The sequence below is a fragment of the Macaca fascicularis genome, chromosome 2 (genome assembly GCF_037993035.2).
Source record: "Macaca fascicularis isolate 582-1 chromosome 2, T2T-MFA8v1.1".
Lineage (NCBI taxonomy): Eukaryota > Metazoa > Chordata > Mammalia > Primates > Cercopithecidae > Macaca > Macaca fascicularis.
The window spans coordinates 113,891,927-113,910,618 of NC_088376.1; the positions used below are offsets into that span (position 1 = coordinate 113,891,927).

The 18,692-nt window shown below is 38.0% G+C and overlaps 1 protein-coding gene across 17 annotated transcripts in view; it reads left to right on the forward strand.

The window, feature by feature from the left end:
* Positions 1 to 18,692, forward strand: part of DOCK3 (dedicator of cytokinesis 3) — a 687,722-nt gene that overhangs the window by 179,901 nt on the left and 489,129 nt on the right. For all 17 annotated transcript variants that reach the window (XM_005547251.5, XM_005547256.5, XM_005547252.5 and 14 more), the window contains exon 4: positions 6,869 to 6,924. In XM_005547251.5, coding sequence (XP_005547308.1) covers positions 6,869 to 6,924 — 56 coding nt within the window. The remainder of the gene's footprint in view (positions 1 to 6,868; positions 6,925 to 18,692) is intronic.

Below are 18,692 nucleotides of genomic sequence, written 5' to 3' on the forward strand. Positions count from 1 at the left end.
ATTTTCTGTATTAATTGATATGATTATATGATTGTTTTCTTTAAACTATTAATGTGGTACATTACATTGATTTTTCTGAATATTGAAGATGAATTGCATCCTTAGAATAACCCTCACAATGCCTAACTCTTACATATTACTGAATTATATGTAGTAATAATTGATTAGGCATATTTATACGTATATTCATGAGGAATATTAGTCTGTGATTTTTTATATTGTCTTTGTTCAATTTGGGTATCAGGGTAGTACCAGCTTTTAAAAATGTATTGAAGAATATTGTTTTCTTTTATTCTTTTTAAAATTTTCTTAGAGACAGGGTCTCACTCTGTCACCTAGGCTGGCATGCGGTGGTGTGATCATAGGTCACTGCAGTCTTGAACTCCTGGTCTTAAGTGATCCACCGTAGCCTCCCAAGTAACTGGGATTACAGGCACATGCCACTGCACCTGAATAATTTTTAAACTTTTTAATAGAGATGGGGTTTCTACAAAATGCCCAGGCTGATCTCAAACTCCTGGGCTCAAGCCATCTTCCTGCCTCTGCCTCTGAAAGTTCTGGGATTACAGGTGTGAGCCACTGTGCCTGGCCCTCTTCTGTTATTCTATGGTAGAGATTTGGTAGAATTAGAGCTAATTCTTCTGCAGTCATTTGGTAGAATTTAGCAGTGAAGCCATCTGGGGCTGCAGAGTTTTTAGGAGTTTTCAAAATATAAATTAAAATTTCTTAATAGTATATAGGACGTTCAAATTATCTATTTTAGATTGAGTGAGTTGTGGTAGTTGGTGTTTTTCAAGGAATTGGTCTATTTCCTGTAAGTTGTCACATTGATGTGTGTGGAGATTTTTATAGTATTTTTAAAATAAACATTTTGATATCTGTGGGATCTGTAATGATACCCTGTTTCTTTCCTGATACTGATAATTTGCATCTTCTCTATTTTCTTCTTTGCCTGACTGGAAATCAATTGATTATATATATATTGTCTAGTACCAGCTTTATATTTCATTGATTTTCTCTGTTTCTTTTCTGTTTTCAATTTATTGATTTCTACATTGTATTCCTTCTTTCTGCTTGCTTCAGTTTTATATTTCTCTATTTTTTCTAATTTCTTGAGGTGGGAGCTTAGATTATTGATTTGAAACTTTTCTTCTTTAATAATATGTGTATTTAGCTGTCATAAAATTTCCTTTCAGCACTGCTTTATGTGTGTTCCATAAATTCTGTTATATTGTATTGTCATTTTCATTCAGTTTGGTATAATTTTTTATTTGCCTTGAGAATTTCTTTTTGCATGGATTACTTAGAGTATATTGTTTTGTTTCTAAACGTTTAGAAATTTTTTTTTGTTACCAATTTTTAGTTTCAATGCATTGTGGTTGGAGAAAATATTCCATGTACGATTTCATTTCTTTTAATCTTAATGTTTTTTTTCCCCCAAGATATGATCTTTCTTGGTGTATGTCCTCTTGGTGTATGTCCTTGGTGTACACACTTGAAGTGAAAGTATATTTTGCGGCCGGGCGCGGTGGCGCAAGCCTGTAATCCCAGCACTTTGGGAGGCCGAGACGGGCGGATCATGAGGTCAGGAGATCGAGACCATCCTGGCTAATACGGTGAAACCCCGTCTCTACTAAAAAATACAAAAAACTAGCCGGGCGAAGTGGCGGGTGCCTGTAGTCCCAGCTACTCCGGAGGCTGAGGCAGGAGAATGGCATGAACCCGAGAGGAGGAGCTTGCAGTGAGCTGAGATCCGGCCACTGCACTCCAGCCTGGGTGACAGAGCAAGACTCCGTCTCAAAAAAAAAAAAAAAAAAAAAAAAAAAGAAAGTATATTTTGCTTTTGTTAGGTGGCTATTCAATGACTGTTGCTAGATCCTGTTGGTTGTTAGTGTTGTTGAGTTTTTCTTTATCATTGCTGATTTTCTGTCTAGTTCTATACCTCTCTGTAATTGTGGGTTTACCTATTTTTATTCCTGTCAGTGTTACTTCATATATTTTGTAGCTTTTGTTTGGTGCATACACATTGATAATTGGTACGTCTTGGTGGTTAATCCTGTGTCATTAAATAAGGTATCTTTTTGTGTTTTGTAATTTTTTCTTTTTTGCTTTGGAGTCCACTTTATCTGATATTAACTACTGCTTTCTTTTGATTAATTTTTGTATAACATATCCTCCTGTCCTTTTACACTCAGCTAGCTTGTATCACTGTATTTAGAATGAGTTATTTTGTGGACTCCATATAGGTTGGTCATATCTACCTGTATACTCTGCCTGTCTCTGTCTTTGAGTGCATTTATATAATTTACATTTAGTGTAATTATTGATGTATTAGGATTTAAGTCTGCCATTTTATTTTGTTATGTTCTGTTCCCGTTTTCTCTATAAAATAATTTTTTATTTTTCTCTTTTCTTTGTCCTGCCTTCTTGTGGTTTAATTGAAATTTTGAAAAGAATTCCATTTTCACATGTACACATGTCTAGATATATAGTGTTTTTGAATATATCCCTTTGTAGAGCTCTTTTAGTAGTTACCCCTAGGCTTATATCATATATGCAGAACTTATAGTCAGCTGTTATTGTCATTTTTTCCAATGGAGTAAATTATAGAAACGTTATCTTCTTTTATATCACTTTACTCTTTGATAATATAATTGTATCAGTTATTTTTCTACATAAACTAAGAATCATATAAGTTAGTACTATAGTTTTTGCTTCAACCATCAAATCTAATTAAGAAAATTCAAGAGAAAAATGAAAGTCTATTATATTTACCCATGGATTTGCTTACATTTTTTCCTTCTTAGTGTAGTTCCATGGTTTTTTGTTTTATCATTTTCTTTCTGCTTAGAGAATTTTCTTTCACCTTTATTTTTAGGGTATTTCTGTTGGTGACAAATTATTTTCATTTTCCTTCATCTGAAAATGTTTTGATTTCTCTTCCATGCCTGAAATGTATTTTTGGTAGGTATAAGAGTCTAGATTGACAATGCTTTCCTTTCAGCATTTGACAAATGTGCCACTTCCTTCTGTCTTCTATATTTTCAGTGAAAATTATAGGAATTTGTATTTTAAATATTTTATACGTATTTTTCAAAAATCTAGAATGTAAAATACATGTAACATTTACCATGAGTGACGTTTAGTACATTCATAATGTTTTACAAACATCACCGTTATTATGCTCCAAAACGTTTTCATTTCCACAAACAGAAACTTCCAAGCCCCTTAAGCAGTCACGTTTTTTCATCCTCCTGCTCCTGACAACCATTTGACTTCTTTCTGTCTCTGTGTATTTGCCTATTCTGAATATTTCGTGTACATGAAATTATGTAATAGGTGTCTTTTGCATCTGTCTTCTTTCATTCAGTATATTGTTTTCTGAGTTCATTCATGTACATTCCTTTTTATGACTGAATAATGTTTCACTGCAATTATACACCATTCTTTTTTTTTTATTTTTGAGATGGAGTCTCGCTCTGTCTCCCAGGCTGGAGTGCAGTGGCACCATCTCACCTTACTGCAACCTCCACCTCCTGAGTTCAAGCGATTCTCCTGTCTCAGCCTCCTGAGTAGCTAGGATTATAGGCACCCGCCACCATGCCCAGCTAATTTTTGTATTTTTAGTAAAGACAGGATTTTGCCATGCTGGCAAAGCTGGTCTCAAACTCCTGACCTCAGGTGATCTGCCTGCATTGGCCTCCCAAAGTGCTGAGATTACAGGCGTGAGCCACCGTGCCCGGCTGGATATATACCATTCAATAATATGAACAGCTCATTTATTTATCAGTTGATGGACATTTGGGTTGTAAACAGCTTTTGGCTATTGTGACTGGTGCTGCTATCTTTTATGGTTTCGATGAAAAATTAATATAATTTTTTTCACTATAGGTAAAGTGTTGTTTCTCTCTTGTCAATTTTTTCTTTGCCCATAGTATTCCAAAATGACTATGTTGTAACTTGTTGTGTATTTCCTTGGTTTTCTTCCTGCTTGGGATTCATTCAACTTCTTGAATGTGTACCTTTATGTCTTTTTCCAAATTTGGAAGTTTTGTGTCATTTTTTAAATTTTACATTTCAAATTAGACTTTATTTTTTAAAGAGTTTTAGGCTTCCAGAAATATTGTGCAGAAAGTACAGGCTTTTCCTCTCCACCCCCCACTTCAGTTTTCCTATTATTAACATCCTGCATTATTGTGGAACATTTGTTATAATGGATGAACCAGTATTGATACACTATTAATATTATTATTTACATTAGGGTTTACTCTTTGTGTTGTACAGTCCTAAGGGTTTTACCAAATGCATAGTGTTATGTAGCTGTCGTTACAGTACCATGCAGAATAGTTTCACTGCCCTAACAATGCCCTTGTGTGCCACCTGTTCATCCTTTCCCACTTCCCCTAGGAACCTTGGCAACAACTGTTTTTTTTACTGTCTCTATGGTTTTGCTTTTTGTAGAATATCATATAGGTGGAGTCATACAGTATGTAGCCTTTCAGATTGATTTCTTTCACTTAGCAATATGCAGTTAATGTTTTCCCTATGTTTTTGTGGCTTTATAGCTCATTTCTTTTTATTGCTGAATCATATTTCATTGTATGGATGTGCTACAGTTTGCTTATCCATTCACCTGTTGAAGGACATCGTAGTTGCTTCCAAGTCTTGGCATTTATGAAGAAAAATGCTATAAGCTTTTGTATGCAGTTTTTTTGTATGGACATCAAATTTTCAACTCATTTGAGTAAATACTTAGGAGTGTAATTACTGGATCATATGGTAAGGCTATGTTTAGTTTTGTATGAAACTGCCAGAGTGTCTTTTAAAGTGACCATACCATTTTGTATTCCTACCAGCAATGAATGAGGTTGCATCACATCCTCACTAGTATACCATTATTTCTTCATGTACTTTTTCAGTCCAACTGTCCCGTGGGGCAGTTCTGATACCACCAGAGAAGGCTGATGGAGGGAGTCCTATTAATGCTGGTTAGGGGTGTAAATCCAGATAATCCAGGCAATCTCCACTGCCACTGTGTGGTGGGAGCTTGTTACTAGCTACTGGAGAAGGTTTTCGGGTCCCCAAACAGCCAGCCATCTCTTATGCTACCCCAGTATGGGTCTGAGTGCTTCGTTACTGCCTGATGATGGTGAAAGTCTAGTATCTCCAATTGACCTTGCTTGTGTGGGTGGGGATTAGGTCACAGTTTTTTGGAGTTGGGGGCAGAAAGGGGTGCTGTTTGACAGCAGTATAGTGGTTATTGTTTAAAAGTTTTCTGTCTTAATAGGATGACCTTTTCCTGGTTCTTTGGCTAGAGAGAGCAAGTTTTTGTTGGAGTTTCTTTCTGTCTGTGCCTGTTGATGCTTCCAGGTTTCCAGCTTCTTCACTTTCAAATAGCCTGATATATATGCAAAAAGATAAACTAGGGAATTCACCACTATGTTTTTTTGTGTCTCCCACAATCCCTAGTTGGTCTGCCTTCTTCTCTCTACCTTTCAGAATATTTTTATTTTGGTTATGTATGTATATATTATATTCCAGAGTTTTTAGGTATGCACTAGGTGTTTATTTGGAGGAATACTGAAATGTATGTTTCTTTCATCTTCTCAGAAGTGTATGCTGAGCGTGTATATTTTAAAGCTTTTTACTATCAATTCCTTTTTTTAAAAACAGATAAACAATAGTCATCATTTAGCTATGGTTACATGCGGTTGCATTTTAAATCCTTTTTTAAGTCCCTCTATTCTCCCATATTAGGATTTTACGTTAGCATATGCTCTTTTATTATGAGCCAACACACAGAATTTATTACTGTAGTCTAATTGCTTATAGCCTTCATTGGGATGATTATTGGTGGTAGTGTGGGCCACAGAGTATAAAAAATATTTAGGACGTGTGTGTGTGTGTGTGTGTGTGTGTGTGTTTAAGACAGGTTCTTGCTCTGTCACATAGGCTGGAGTACAGTGGTGCTATGATAGCTCACTATAGCCCCAACTTCTGGGCTCAAGTCATCCTCCCAAGTAGCTAGGACTACAGGTGTGCACCTCAGCCTCCCAAGTAGCTAGGAGTACAGGTGTGCACCATCACACCTGGCTAACTTTTTAATTGTTTGTAGAGACAGGGTCTCCCTATGTTGCCCAGAGTAGTCATGGACTCCTGACCTTTAGCAGTCCTCCCACCTCAGCCTCCTAAAGCACTGGGATTACAAGCATGAGCCACCAAACCTGTAAGCCATTCATGTTTTATTTGAAGAGCATTTTATACATCAGGAGATAGGGTGAAACATTGATTGGAAAACTGACGTGTTTTTTTTTTTTTTTTTTTTTAAATACGCTACTTATTCTTTAGGGATTGGAATCAAATTATGGTAAATAACAAAGTAGAAACAGTTTTGGAAAGAGTAAAAGAAGACATATTTTAGAAGTTCTCGAGTTGATTCACTCCTGTGAACATTAATGTTAGCTAGAATCTGATGATTGTTTTTCCAGCTCAGAGCTAGATAATCTGTAAGTTGTTGGTTAGATGATGATACTAGTTTTGGAGATATGTGACAAGTTTTGTACATAATACTATATCTGGAGAGTGAATTGATGGACCATCTCTAATCTATAACTCTTTTAAAATTTAAAGTTTTATTTTTGCAGTGCTAAAGATCATGGTTGTCTCCTGAGGATAGATTTTGATTGCATATGGCCATGAAATTCCTACCTAATATACTTTGTACAGCTCTGCATACTTAATGTGCAAAGTGGTTGCTGTAGCAGGAGATCTACTATGTTTCTGTGCTGAGATCTGATTGCTATTTTTGTATATATGAATGTTAATCACAGTTTATTTTTTCTAATGGGAAATATTTTCTCTTTTACAGGGGATCTTTCCTGCAAATTACATTCACTTGAAAAAGGCAATTGTCAGTAATAGGGGGTGAGTAATTGGCCTTACTAAATTTATTTACAATTTTTATAGGCTATAGAGGAGGATTGTTTTTCTTTTTGGTTCATAGTATAAAATATACCATTGACATGTTTTCCTGGCAAAAATGTACATGCTTTATCATGTAATTCTAAGGGAATAATGTTTTCTTAAAATACAGACAACTTTAATCTGTTTTCTTGTATACGAAAGAAGTGACGTTAGCTGTGAATTTTATAAAATAAATTAGGCATGCAGTATGTTTTAAAAAATTAAGTACTATTTTGAGCATAGTCATTCATAGGGTAGGAGTTAAAGAAAAATATGTCATTTTGTTTTTACAAAGTGAAAGAGACTTTTAAAATTTTTTATTTGCAAGTTGAAATTGAAAAAGTTTAAAGGTATACCTTAACCATAAGAAGACAATATACAAAACGGTTTATCACAAATTTTAAAAACAAAGCAATCTCCCTAAAAAGAGACAAGAAATAAATATATCAAAGTGTTACCACTTGTTTTTGCATGTTGGGAATATGAATGAGTTTTCAAAAAATTCTTTATCGTGTTCTGTTTTTAAAAATAGTAAGTATTATAGTTTTGATTTTATTTTTCAAAATTTATTATTTTAAAACATAAAATGTAGGTACTATATAATTTGTAACCAAGGTAGCTTCCTAAAGTAGAAATACTGTTCTTGATTGGAGGGTGAGTAAGCATCAGAGTAACCTTCTGGTCAGTTAGGGTTCATTCAGGAAAATAGAAACATGAGTCACTTTATGAGGTGGAATTTAATGTGGGAAATTATTTACACACGTTTGAAGAGTGAAAGAACAAAAGAGGAAATCCTGATGTAACCCATAGATTATAACTGCATAAAGCGGTCTACACATTAATGGTGGGGATACAAAAGATAGTGGGTTGGGGATACCGAAACCCAGGAACACAGAAATTAGATCTAGAGACACTGGAGCTCAGAAATTTGAGGAGGAAATATCAAATAGCTACTGTTGGTATGTGTAAAGAAGGTGGTAATGAGGCTGTTTTGGGGAATGCCAAAAGCAACTGGAGGCTGGAACCAATTTTCACTGAAAGAACTTGTTTACAGGAACAGCAGGAAACACACTTCTTTACCTTCTTTTCCCCAGTATCTTTCTAATGCTCCCAGCTGGCAATGGAGACTGCAAAACACAGCTTGTGGATTTTAGCCTCATGATTAGTACTTAGAAGAATAGATTTGGGCCGGGCGCGGTGGCTCAAGCCTGTAATCCCAGCACTTTGGGAGGCCGAGGCGGGCGGATCACAAGGTCAGGAGATCGAGACCACAGTGAAACCCCGTCTCTACTAAAAATACAAAAAATTAGCCGGGCGCGGTGGCGGGCGCCTGTAGTCCCAGCTACTCAGGAGGCTGAGGCAGGAGAATGGCGGGAACCCGGGAGGCGGAGCTTGCAGTGAGCCGAGATCGCGCCACTGCACTCCAGCCTGGGCAACAGCGTGAGACTCCGTCTCAAAAAAAAAAAAAAAAAAAAAAAAAGAAGAATAGATTTGGAGATGATAGTTATTATTAATTGTCTTGTATGCCTTCCAATATAAAATTTGTGTTGGGGAAATAGTAAGAATATAACTTGGAAGATTCTGATATGAATCCACAACCAGCATACTTCTTATTCTTCTCCTTCTCCTTTTACAAAACATGTAAAGCCATAAGGACATAAAAAAGAAAAACAACTTATACATCTCATGTTTATGAACCTTTGCGGCAAATAATCTGCCATCTCAAGTTTATAAGTAAGGACTATCAGAAGTATCGAGCCTGGATAGAAGTGTGAGAAAAGGAAAAGAGAGTATTTCGACTTGGGATTAGCAGAGCATATATTTTGGAAAGTGCTTAAAAACATTTTCTGAATGTGAATGGCTTATCACAAAATTCAGAAATAATATCCTTGATTTATCAGTAATGAGGCTGATCAGAGCTGAAAGTGGGCAGAAGCTATGAGGGACCAAGGTGAGAAAAGGAGATATAGATAGTATCTAGGGATTCTGAAATAGAGTGCCTTAGAAAATACCAGCAAAATAATACACTTTCTGATGATAAGGAACTTACCCTAAGTTCATGAGTCATATGTCCCATTTATAATAGTTACAAAGGACATTGGGGAACACTTTGCTAGCAGAAGAATCCCCACCTGGATTCAGTTTGCTTCAGGAAAGTAGAAGTGTTGTGGCTGTACATAAAATTACACACAGAGAAGCCATATTTGCTGGAAGTGGGATGTAAATCTTAGAAAGCTATTTAGAATTTACTTCCATATCCAAATGTCCAATAAGTTGGTGGTCCAGAATAAAAATTCTAATATCTGGAGAAAATATTAAAAAACAATTGTCTACAGGCACTGGAGAACAATTGGTTGGGCAAGACCAATCTTGAGGGGCTGTGATCTTTGATGGAAGGGATGTGCACAAGGAGAGATTCATGTTTACTTTGGCCTTTTTCTCCAGAGAATTTTTCATTTTACTATGTTGTAGTGGAATAGAACCCAACCAGAAAGTAGTAGTCTTTCATGACATCAGCAGTTTGGCAGAATAAGAAGTTTCAGCTCTCATCCCCCTACAGAAACACAGATTTAACAATGGTATACCAAGAAAAATACCTTTATAAGAGGTCCAGTATCCAGTGAAGAAGTTGCAGTACTCCAGAGGAGCACAAAACAGAGAGTAGACACATTGAAATGGCTAAGAAGAGCAATTTCACTCTTAGCTTTGTCAGTCCCTTCTCCCAGCTGGTTAAGAGAGAATTTGTCCCAGACTGTGACTCCTCCAGTGGGGCAAAGAACAAGTGGACTGTACAACAAACATCTCTAGCATTTGTGGGTGCTGCTTGAATGACCTCTTTCTATCCCACCTCACCCAGAGTGCTGGAGTAGCCAGCATAATTTAAACCTGCGGGGGAAGCTAAGAACAAAGAAAGGGAGTGAGAGGCTCACTGCAGCTTGCTTGTCTCTGCAAGATTGGAAAAAGTGCACAACCCTCAGATTTCTGTAGGAGGGAGGGAGAGGAGTGGGAGCAGTAGCCCGTCATTTCAGTGCCTCACTCTAGAGAAAAGTGGAGGGCAGGCAACTGTGGCCAGTAGAGCTCTGCAGGGTTGGGAGAAGGTGCATATCTGTGAATCTTCTGCTTCAGAAGGGAATGAGAAGAATGAAGCATGCATCCTGGAATTTTAGAGTACTGCCCTAGGGAAAAGAGATGGGCCTCTTACTGTGGCCATCGTTTCTTTGTGAGATTGGGAGAAGGCACACAACCCTGAGACTCTCAGGATGGATGGTGGAATGAAGTGCGTACATTCATAGAATAGATTTGAGAGGTTCCCAGAATCTGGTTGAGCTGATTGGTTGAGGGTCTTTGTCTATTGAAGTCAGTCCATAAAGACTGGGAGGAGTGGTTGTTTCTTCAAATGTACAGGCCCCAGAGCAAAGCTGCAAGGAAGATGAAGAATCAGGAATACATGACACAATCAAAGGAACAAAATAAATATTCAATAACAGATCCTAAAGAAAAGGAGTTCTATAAATTGCCTACAAGACAACTCAAAATAATAGTCTTAAAGATTACTTAACTAAATGAGTTACAAGAGGACACAGATAGACAACTAAATTAAATGAGGAAAATGAAAAGTGAAAATCATGAGAATACCAACAAAGAGATAGAAACCATAAGAAAGCAAAGAACCAAACAGAAATTCTGGAGCTGAAGAATACAATAAATAATACAAAAATTCTATAGAGAACTTCAACAGCATTCTTGATCAAATAGAGGAGCGAGTCAACTGGAAGATAGGTCATTTGAAATGATTCATTCAGAGAATCAAAAAGGAGAAAGAGTGAAGAAATCCTAAGAAACTAAAAGGACACCATCAAGCAAACCAATATGCTCAATATGGGATTATCAGAAGGAGGGCAAGAGAGAGAGGAAGAGGGAGAGCAGGAAGAGAAGTGAGCAGGAAACTTACAGTGGCTGAAAACTTCCCAGATCTGGGGAGGGAAATGAACATTGATCCTTGAAGTCCAAACAACCCTTTAAGAGGAATCCATGCTGAGACGCATTGTGGTCAAATTGCCAAACGTCAAAGAGAATTTTGAAAGTAGCAAGATGAAAAGGACTTGTCTTATATAAGAGAACTTCCATAAATCTGCTGTTAGCAGATTTCTCAGCCAAAACCTTATAGACCAGAAGGGAACAGGATGATATATTTAAAATACTGAAGGAAACAAAAAAACTGTCAACCAGTACCCAGCAAAACTGTCCTTCAGAAATGAAGTAGAGAGAAAGGCTTTCCCAGATAAACAAAAGCTGAGGGAGTTCATCACCACTAGACCTGCCTTATAAAAAAATGCTAAAAGGAGTTCTTTGAGTTGAAACAAAATGATGCTACACAGCAACAAGAAAGCATACAAAAGTACACAATTCACAGGCAAGGGCAAATATATACACATATACAGAATATTTGAATACTGTAAAGATAGTGTATAAACAGTCTAAGAGTTAAAAGACAGCAGTATTAAGAATATAACTACAAAAACTTGTTAGTAGATGCACAATATAAAATATGTAAATTGTGTCATGAACAATAAAACATTTGTTGTGGGAATTAAAGTCAGGTTTTTGTTTTTGATTTTTTTTTATAGCATGCAAATCTTTTAAGTTTAGCAAATATTAATTACTTTTAAGGGAACTATGAATAACGATTGGTTCTGTTTACATAGTTGGTTAATTAAGCTTTATTCTTATATATTCTTCCCTTCTGTTAGGTCACACAACTCTTAAGTGTTAAAACAATGTTCTGTTGAATTCTAGGTCTCCCAGCTGTTTTTGACTATTTGGTCACAATTCCAAATTGTTATTCTGACTGCTAAGTGATTTATTTTCAAAGTATTCCTCCAGTAATGTTAAAGGTCTAGTTTCTACCACTTCTTCTATTAAAGGAAATTTTAATTTTTTTTTTTTATCAGTTGGGATAAAAGCTTCAAACAAAAAACATCAGAAATGAATCACATAAAAAAGTAATCTTAGTTTTTATTTCAACATCCATATGAAATGCTTAGTTACCTTTATTTTTCCTTTTTTTTTTTTAAAGTTTGAAAAAGTTTTTTTCCTTCAACTTTTATTTTAACTTCCAGGGTATAGGGTTCCAGAATGTGCAGGTTTGTTACATAAGTAAATGTGTACCATGGTGGTTTGCTGCACAGATCAACCCATCACCTAGGTATTAAGCCCAGCATTCATTAGCTATTCTTTTTTCTTTTTTTTTTTAAGGAAATTATATTTATTCAGGCCTGAGCATTGCAATGGCAGTATGCAGGCCATCATAAACTGTGTGCCCATGTGCATGCTGAGGGAGGTAAGGGGATACAAATATTTTTTTTTTTTAATTTTTTTTGGTTATACTTTAAGTTCTGGGATACATGTGCAGAATGCGCAGGTTTGTTACATAGGTATACATGTGCCATGGTGGTTTGCACCATCAACCCATCATCTACATTAGGTATTTCTCCTAATGCTATCCCTCCCCTATCTCCCCACCGCCTGACAGGCCCCAGTGTGTGATGTTTTCCTCTTCATGTCCATGTGTTCTCATTGTTTAACTCTCACTTTTGATTGAGAACATGTGGTGTTTGGTCTTCTGTTCCTATGTTAGTTTGCTGAGAATTACGGCTTCCAGCTTCATCCATGTCCCTGCAAAGGACATGAACTCATCCCTTTTTTATGGCTGCATAGTATTCCATGGTGTGTATGTGCCACATTTTCTTTATCAGGTCTATCATTGATGGGCATTTGGGTTGGTTAGTTGGTTCCAAGTTTTTGCTGTTGTGAGCAGTGCTGCAATAAACATACGTGTGCATTTGTCTCTATAGTAGAATGGTTTATAATCTCTTGGGTATATACCCAAGGGATTGCTGGTTCAAATTATATTTCTGGTTCTAGATCCTTGAGGAATCGCCGCAGTGTCTTCCACAATGGTTGAACTAATTTACACTCCCACAAACAATGTAAAAGTGTTCCTATTTCTCCTCATCTTCTCCAGCACCTGTTGTTTCCTGACTTTTTAATGATCACCATTCTAACTGGCATGAAACAGTATCTCATTGTGGTTTTTATTTGCATTTCTCTAATAATCAGTGATGATGAGCTTTTTTTCATATGTTTATTGGCCAATAAATGTCTTCTTTTGCGAAGTGTCTGTTCATATACTTTCCCCACTTTTTGATGGGCTTCTTGTAAATTTGTTTAATCTTTGTAGATTCTGGATATTAGCCCTTTGTCAGATGGAGAGATTGCAAACATTTTCTCCCATTCTGTAGGTTGCCTGTTCACTCTGATGGTAGTTTCTTTTGCTGTGCAGAGCTTTTCAGTTTAATTAGATGCCATTTGTCAGTTTTGGCTTTTGTTGCCATTGCTTTTGGTGTTTTAGTCATGAAGTCTTTGCCCATGCCTCTGACCTGAATGGTATTGCCTAGGTTTTCTTCTAGGGTTTTTATGGTTTTAGGTCTTAGGTTTAAGTCTTTAATCCATCTTGAGTGAATATTTGTATAAGGTTCTGTAAGGAAGGGATCCAGCTTCAGTTTTCTGCATATGGCTAGCCAGTCTTCCCAACACCATTTATTAAGTAGGGAATCCTTTCCCCATTGCTTGTTTTAGTCAGGTTTGTCAAAGATCAGATGATTGTAGACATGTGGTGTTAATTCTGAGGCCTCTGTTCTGTTCCATTGGTCTATATATCTGTTTTTGTACTAGTACCTTGCTGTTTTGGTTAATGTAGACTTGTAGCACAGTTTGAAGTCAGGTAATGTAATGTCTCCAGCTTGCTATACGGGCTCTTTTTTGGTTCCATATTAAATTTAAAGTACTTTTTTCCTAAACTGTGAAGACAGTCAGTGGTAGCTTGATGGGGATAGCATTGAATCTATAAATTACTTAGGGCAGTATGGCCATTTTCATGATGTTGATTCTTCCTGTCCATGAGCATGGAATGTTTTTCCATTTGTTTGTGTCCTGTCTGATCTCCTTGAGCAGTGGTTTGTAGTTCTTCTTGAAGAGGTCCTTCACATCCCTTGTAAGTTGTATTCCTAGGTATTCTATTCTCTTTTAGCAATTCTGAATGGGAGTTCACTCATGATTTGTCTGTTTGTCTATTATTGGTGTATAGGAATACTTGTGATTTTTACACATTGATTATGTGTCCTGAGAGTTTGCTGAAGTTGCTTATCAGGTTAAGGAGATTTTGGGCTGACACAATGGGGTTTTCTAAATACACCGTCATGTAATCTGCAAACAGAGACAATTTGACTTCCTCTCTTTCCATCAGAATATCCTTTATTTGTTTCTCTTGCTTGATTGCCCTGGCCAGAACTTCCAATACTATGTTGAGTAGGAGTGGTGAGAGAGGGCATCCTTGTCTTGTGCCAGTTTTCAAGAGGAATGCTTTCAGCTTTTGCCCGTTCAGTATGACATTGACCGTGGGCTCATAAATAGCTCTTATTATTTTGAGATACTTTCAATCAATATAGTTTATTGAGTGTTTTTAGCATGAAGGGGTGTAGAATTTTATTGGACACCTTTTCTGCCTCTATTGAGATAATCATGTGGTTTTTATCATTGGTTCTGTTTATGGGATGAATTACGTTTATTGATTTGTGTATGTTGAACCAAGCTTGCATCCCAGGGATGAAGCCGACTTGATCATGATCGATAAGCTTTTTGATGTGCTGCTGGATTTGGTTTGCCAGTATTTTATTGAGGATTTTCACATCGAAGTTTATCAGGTATATTGGCCTGAAGTTTTCTCTTTTTTGTGTGTCTCTGCCAGGTTTTGGTATCAGAATGATGCTGGCCTCATAAAATGAGTTAGGGAGGAGTCACTCTTTTTCAGTTTTTTGGAATGGTTTTAGAAGGAAAGGCACCAGCTCCTCTTTGTATCCCTGATAGAATTTGGCTGAGAATCTGTCTGGTCCTGGGCTTTTATTGGTTGGTAGGCTATTAATTACTGCCTCCATTTCAGAACTTGTTATTGGTCTATTCAGGGATTTGACTTCTTCCTGGTTTAGTGGTGGAAGGGTGTATGTGTCCAGGAATTTATTAGTTTCTTCTAGATTGTCTAGTTTATTTGCATAGAGGTGTTCATAGTATTCTCTGATGGTAGTTTGTATTTCTGTGTGATCAGTGGTGATACCCCCTTTATCACTCTTTATTGTGTCTGCTTGATTCTTCTCTCTTTTCTTCTTTATTAGTCTGGCTAGCAGTCTACCTGTTTTGTTAATCTTTTCAAAAAACCAGTTTCTGGATCCATTGATTTTTTGAAGGGGTTTTCGTGTCTCTTTCTCCTTCATTTCTGCTCTGATCTTAGTTATTTCTTGTCTTCTGCTAGCTTTTGAATTTGTTTGCTCTTGCTTCTGTAGTTCCTTTAATTTTGATGTTAGGGTGTCGATTTTAGATCTTTCCTGCTTTCTCTCTGGGCATTTAGTGCTGTAAATTTCCCTCTACACACAGCTTTTAGTGTGTCCCAGAGATTCTGGTATATTGTGCCTTTGTTCTCTGGTTTCAAAGAACATCTTTATTTCTGCCTTCATTTCATTACTTACCCAGTAGTCATTCAGGAGCAGGTTGTTCAGTTTCCATGTAGTTGTGTGGTTGTGAGTGAGTTTCTCAATCCTGAGTTCCAATTTGATTGCACTGTGGTCTGAGAGACTGTTATGATTTCTGTTCTTTTGCATTTGCTGTGGAGTGTTTTACTTCCAATTATGTGGTCGATTTCAGAATAAGTGTGATGTGGTGCTGAGAGAAACGTATATTCTGTTGATTTGGGATGGAGAGTTCTGTAGATGTCTGTTAGGTCCTCTTGGTCCAGAGCTGAGTTCTAGTCCTGAGTATCCTTGTTAATTTTCTGTCTCGTTGATCTGTCTGTTATGGACAGTGGGATGTTAAAGTCTCCCACTATTACTGTGTGGGATTCTAAGTCTCTTTGTAGGTCTCTAAGAACTTGCTTTATGAATCTGGGTGCTTCTGTATTGGGTGCATATATATTTAGGATAGTTAGCTCTTCTTGTTGCATTGATCTCTTTACGATTATGTAATGACCTTCTTTGTCTCTTTTGATCTTTGTTGGTTTAAAGTCTGTTTTATCAGAGACTAGGATTGCAACTCCTGCTTTTTTTTGCTTTCCATTTGCTTAGTAAATATACCTCCATCCCTTTATTTTGAGCCTATTGTGTCTTTGCACCTGAGATGGATCTCCTAAATACAGCACACTGATGGATCTTGACTCTTTGTCCAGTTTGCCAGTCTGTCTTTTAATTGGGGCATTTTTGCCCATTTACATTTAAGGTGAATGTTGTTATGTGTGAATTTGATCCTGTCATTATGATGGTAGCTGGTTATTTTGCCTGTTACTTGATGCAGTTTCTTCATATCGTCGATGGTCTTTACAATTTGTTATGTTCTTGCAGTGACTGGTACCAGTTTTTCCTTTCCATATTTAGTGCTTCCTTCAGGAGCTCTTCTAAGGCAGGCCTGGTGGTGACAAAAATCTCTCAGCAGTTGCTTGTCTGTAAAAGATTTTATTTCTCTTTCACTTATGAAGCTTAGTTTGGCTGGATGTGAAAATCTGGGTTGCAAATTCTTTTCTTTAAGAATGTTGAATATTGCCCCCGACCCCTGCAACTCTCTTCTGGCTTGTATGGTTTCTGCAGAGAGATCCGCTATTAGTCTGATAGGCTTCCCTTTGTGGGTAACCCAATCTTTCTCTCTGACTGCTCTTACGTTTTTTTTCCTGCATTTCAACTTTGGTAAATCTGATAATTATGTGTCTTGGGGTTAGTCTTCTTGAGGAGTATCTTTGTGGTGTGTGGTGGTCTCTGTATTTTCTGAATTTGAATGTTGGCCTGTCTTGCTAGGTTGGGGAAAAGTTCTCCTGGATAATATCCTGAAGAGTGTTTTCCAACTTGATTCCATTCTCCCCATCACTTTCAGGTACACCAATCAAATGAAGGTTTGGTCTTTTCACATAGTCCCATATTTCTTGGAGGCTTTGTTCTTTTATTTTCATTCTTTTTTCTCTTATCTTCTCACTTTATTTCATTAAGTTGATCTTCAATCTCTGATATCCTTTCTTCCGCTTGATCAGTTCGGCTGTTGATATATGTGTATGCTTCACGAAGTTCTTGTGCTGTGTTTTTTAGTTCCATGAGGTCATTTATGTTCTTCTTTAAACTGGTCATTCTGGTTAGCAATTCTTCTAACCTTTTTTCAAGGTTCTTAGCTTCCTTGCATTAGGTTAGAACATGCTCCTTTAGCTCGGAGGAGTTTGTTATTACCCACCTTCTGAAGCCTACTTCTGTCAATTTGTCAAACTCATTCTCCATCCAGTTTTGTTCCCTTGGTGCCGAGGAGTTGGGATCCTTTGGAGGAGAACAGACATTCTGATTTTTGGAATTTTCAGCCTTTTTGCTCTGGTTTTTCCTTGTCTTTGTGGATTTATTTACCTTTGGTGTTTGATGTTGGTGACTTTTGGATGGGGTTTCTGTGTGGACCTCCTTTTTGTTAATGTTGGTGCTATTCCTTTCTGTTTGTTAGTTTTCCTTCTAATGGTTAGGCCCCTCTGCTGCATGTTTACTGGAGTTTGCAGGAGGTCCACTCCAGACCCTGTCCCTGTTTGCCTGGGTATCACCAGTGGAGGCTGCAGAACAGCAAAGATTGCTGCCTGTTCCTTCCTCTGGAAACTTTGTCCTAGAGGGGCACCCACCATATGCCAGCCGGAGCTCTCCTGTATGAGGTGTCTGTCGCTCCCTGTTGGGAGGTGTCTCCCAGTCAGGAGGCACGGGGTCAGGGACCCACCTGAGGAGGCAGTCCATCCCTTGGCAGAGCTTGAGCAATATGCTGGGAGATTCGCTGCTCTCTTCAGAACTGACAGGCTGGAACATTTGAGTCTGCTGACGCAGTACCCACAGCTGCCCCTTCCCCCAGGTGCTCAGTCCCAGAGAGATTGGAGTTAGATCTATAAGCCCCTGACTGGGGCTGCTGCCTTTCTTCTAGAGATGCCCTGCCCAGAGAGGAGGAATCCTGAGAGGCAGTCTGGCTACAGTGGCTTTGGTGAACTGCAGTGGGCCTCGCCCAGTTCGAACTTCCTGATGACTTTGTTTACACTGTGAGGGGAAAACCGCATGCTCAAGCCTCAGTGATGGTAGATGCCCCTCCTCACACCAAGCTCAAGTGTCCCAGGTCAACTTCAGACTGGTGTGCTGGCAGCAAGAATTTCAAGACAGTGGATCTTAGCTTCCTTGGCTCCATGGGGGTGAGATCCACTGAGGTGGACCCTCGGTTCTCTGGCTTCAGCCCCCTTTCCAGAGTAGTGAACGGTTCTGTCTTGCTGGCGTTCCAGGCGCCACTGGAGTATGAAAAAAATACGCTGCAGCTAGCTCAGTGTCTGCTCAAATGGCCACCTAGTTTTGTGCTTGAAACACAGGTCCCTGGTGGCATAGGTACCCGAGGGAATCTTCTGGTATGTGGATTGCAAGGACCGTGGGAAAAGTGTAGTATCTGGGCCGGAGTGCACTGTTCCTCAAGGCACAGTCCCTCATGGCTACCCTTGGCTAGGAGGGGGAATTCCCTGACCTCTTGCTCTTCCTGAGTGAGGTGACACGCTACCCTGCTTCAGCTCACCCTCTGTGGGATGCACCCACTGTTTAACCAGTGAGATGAGCTGTGTACCTCAGTTGGAAATGTTGAAATCTCCT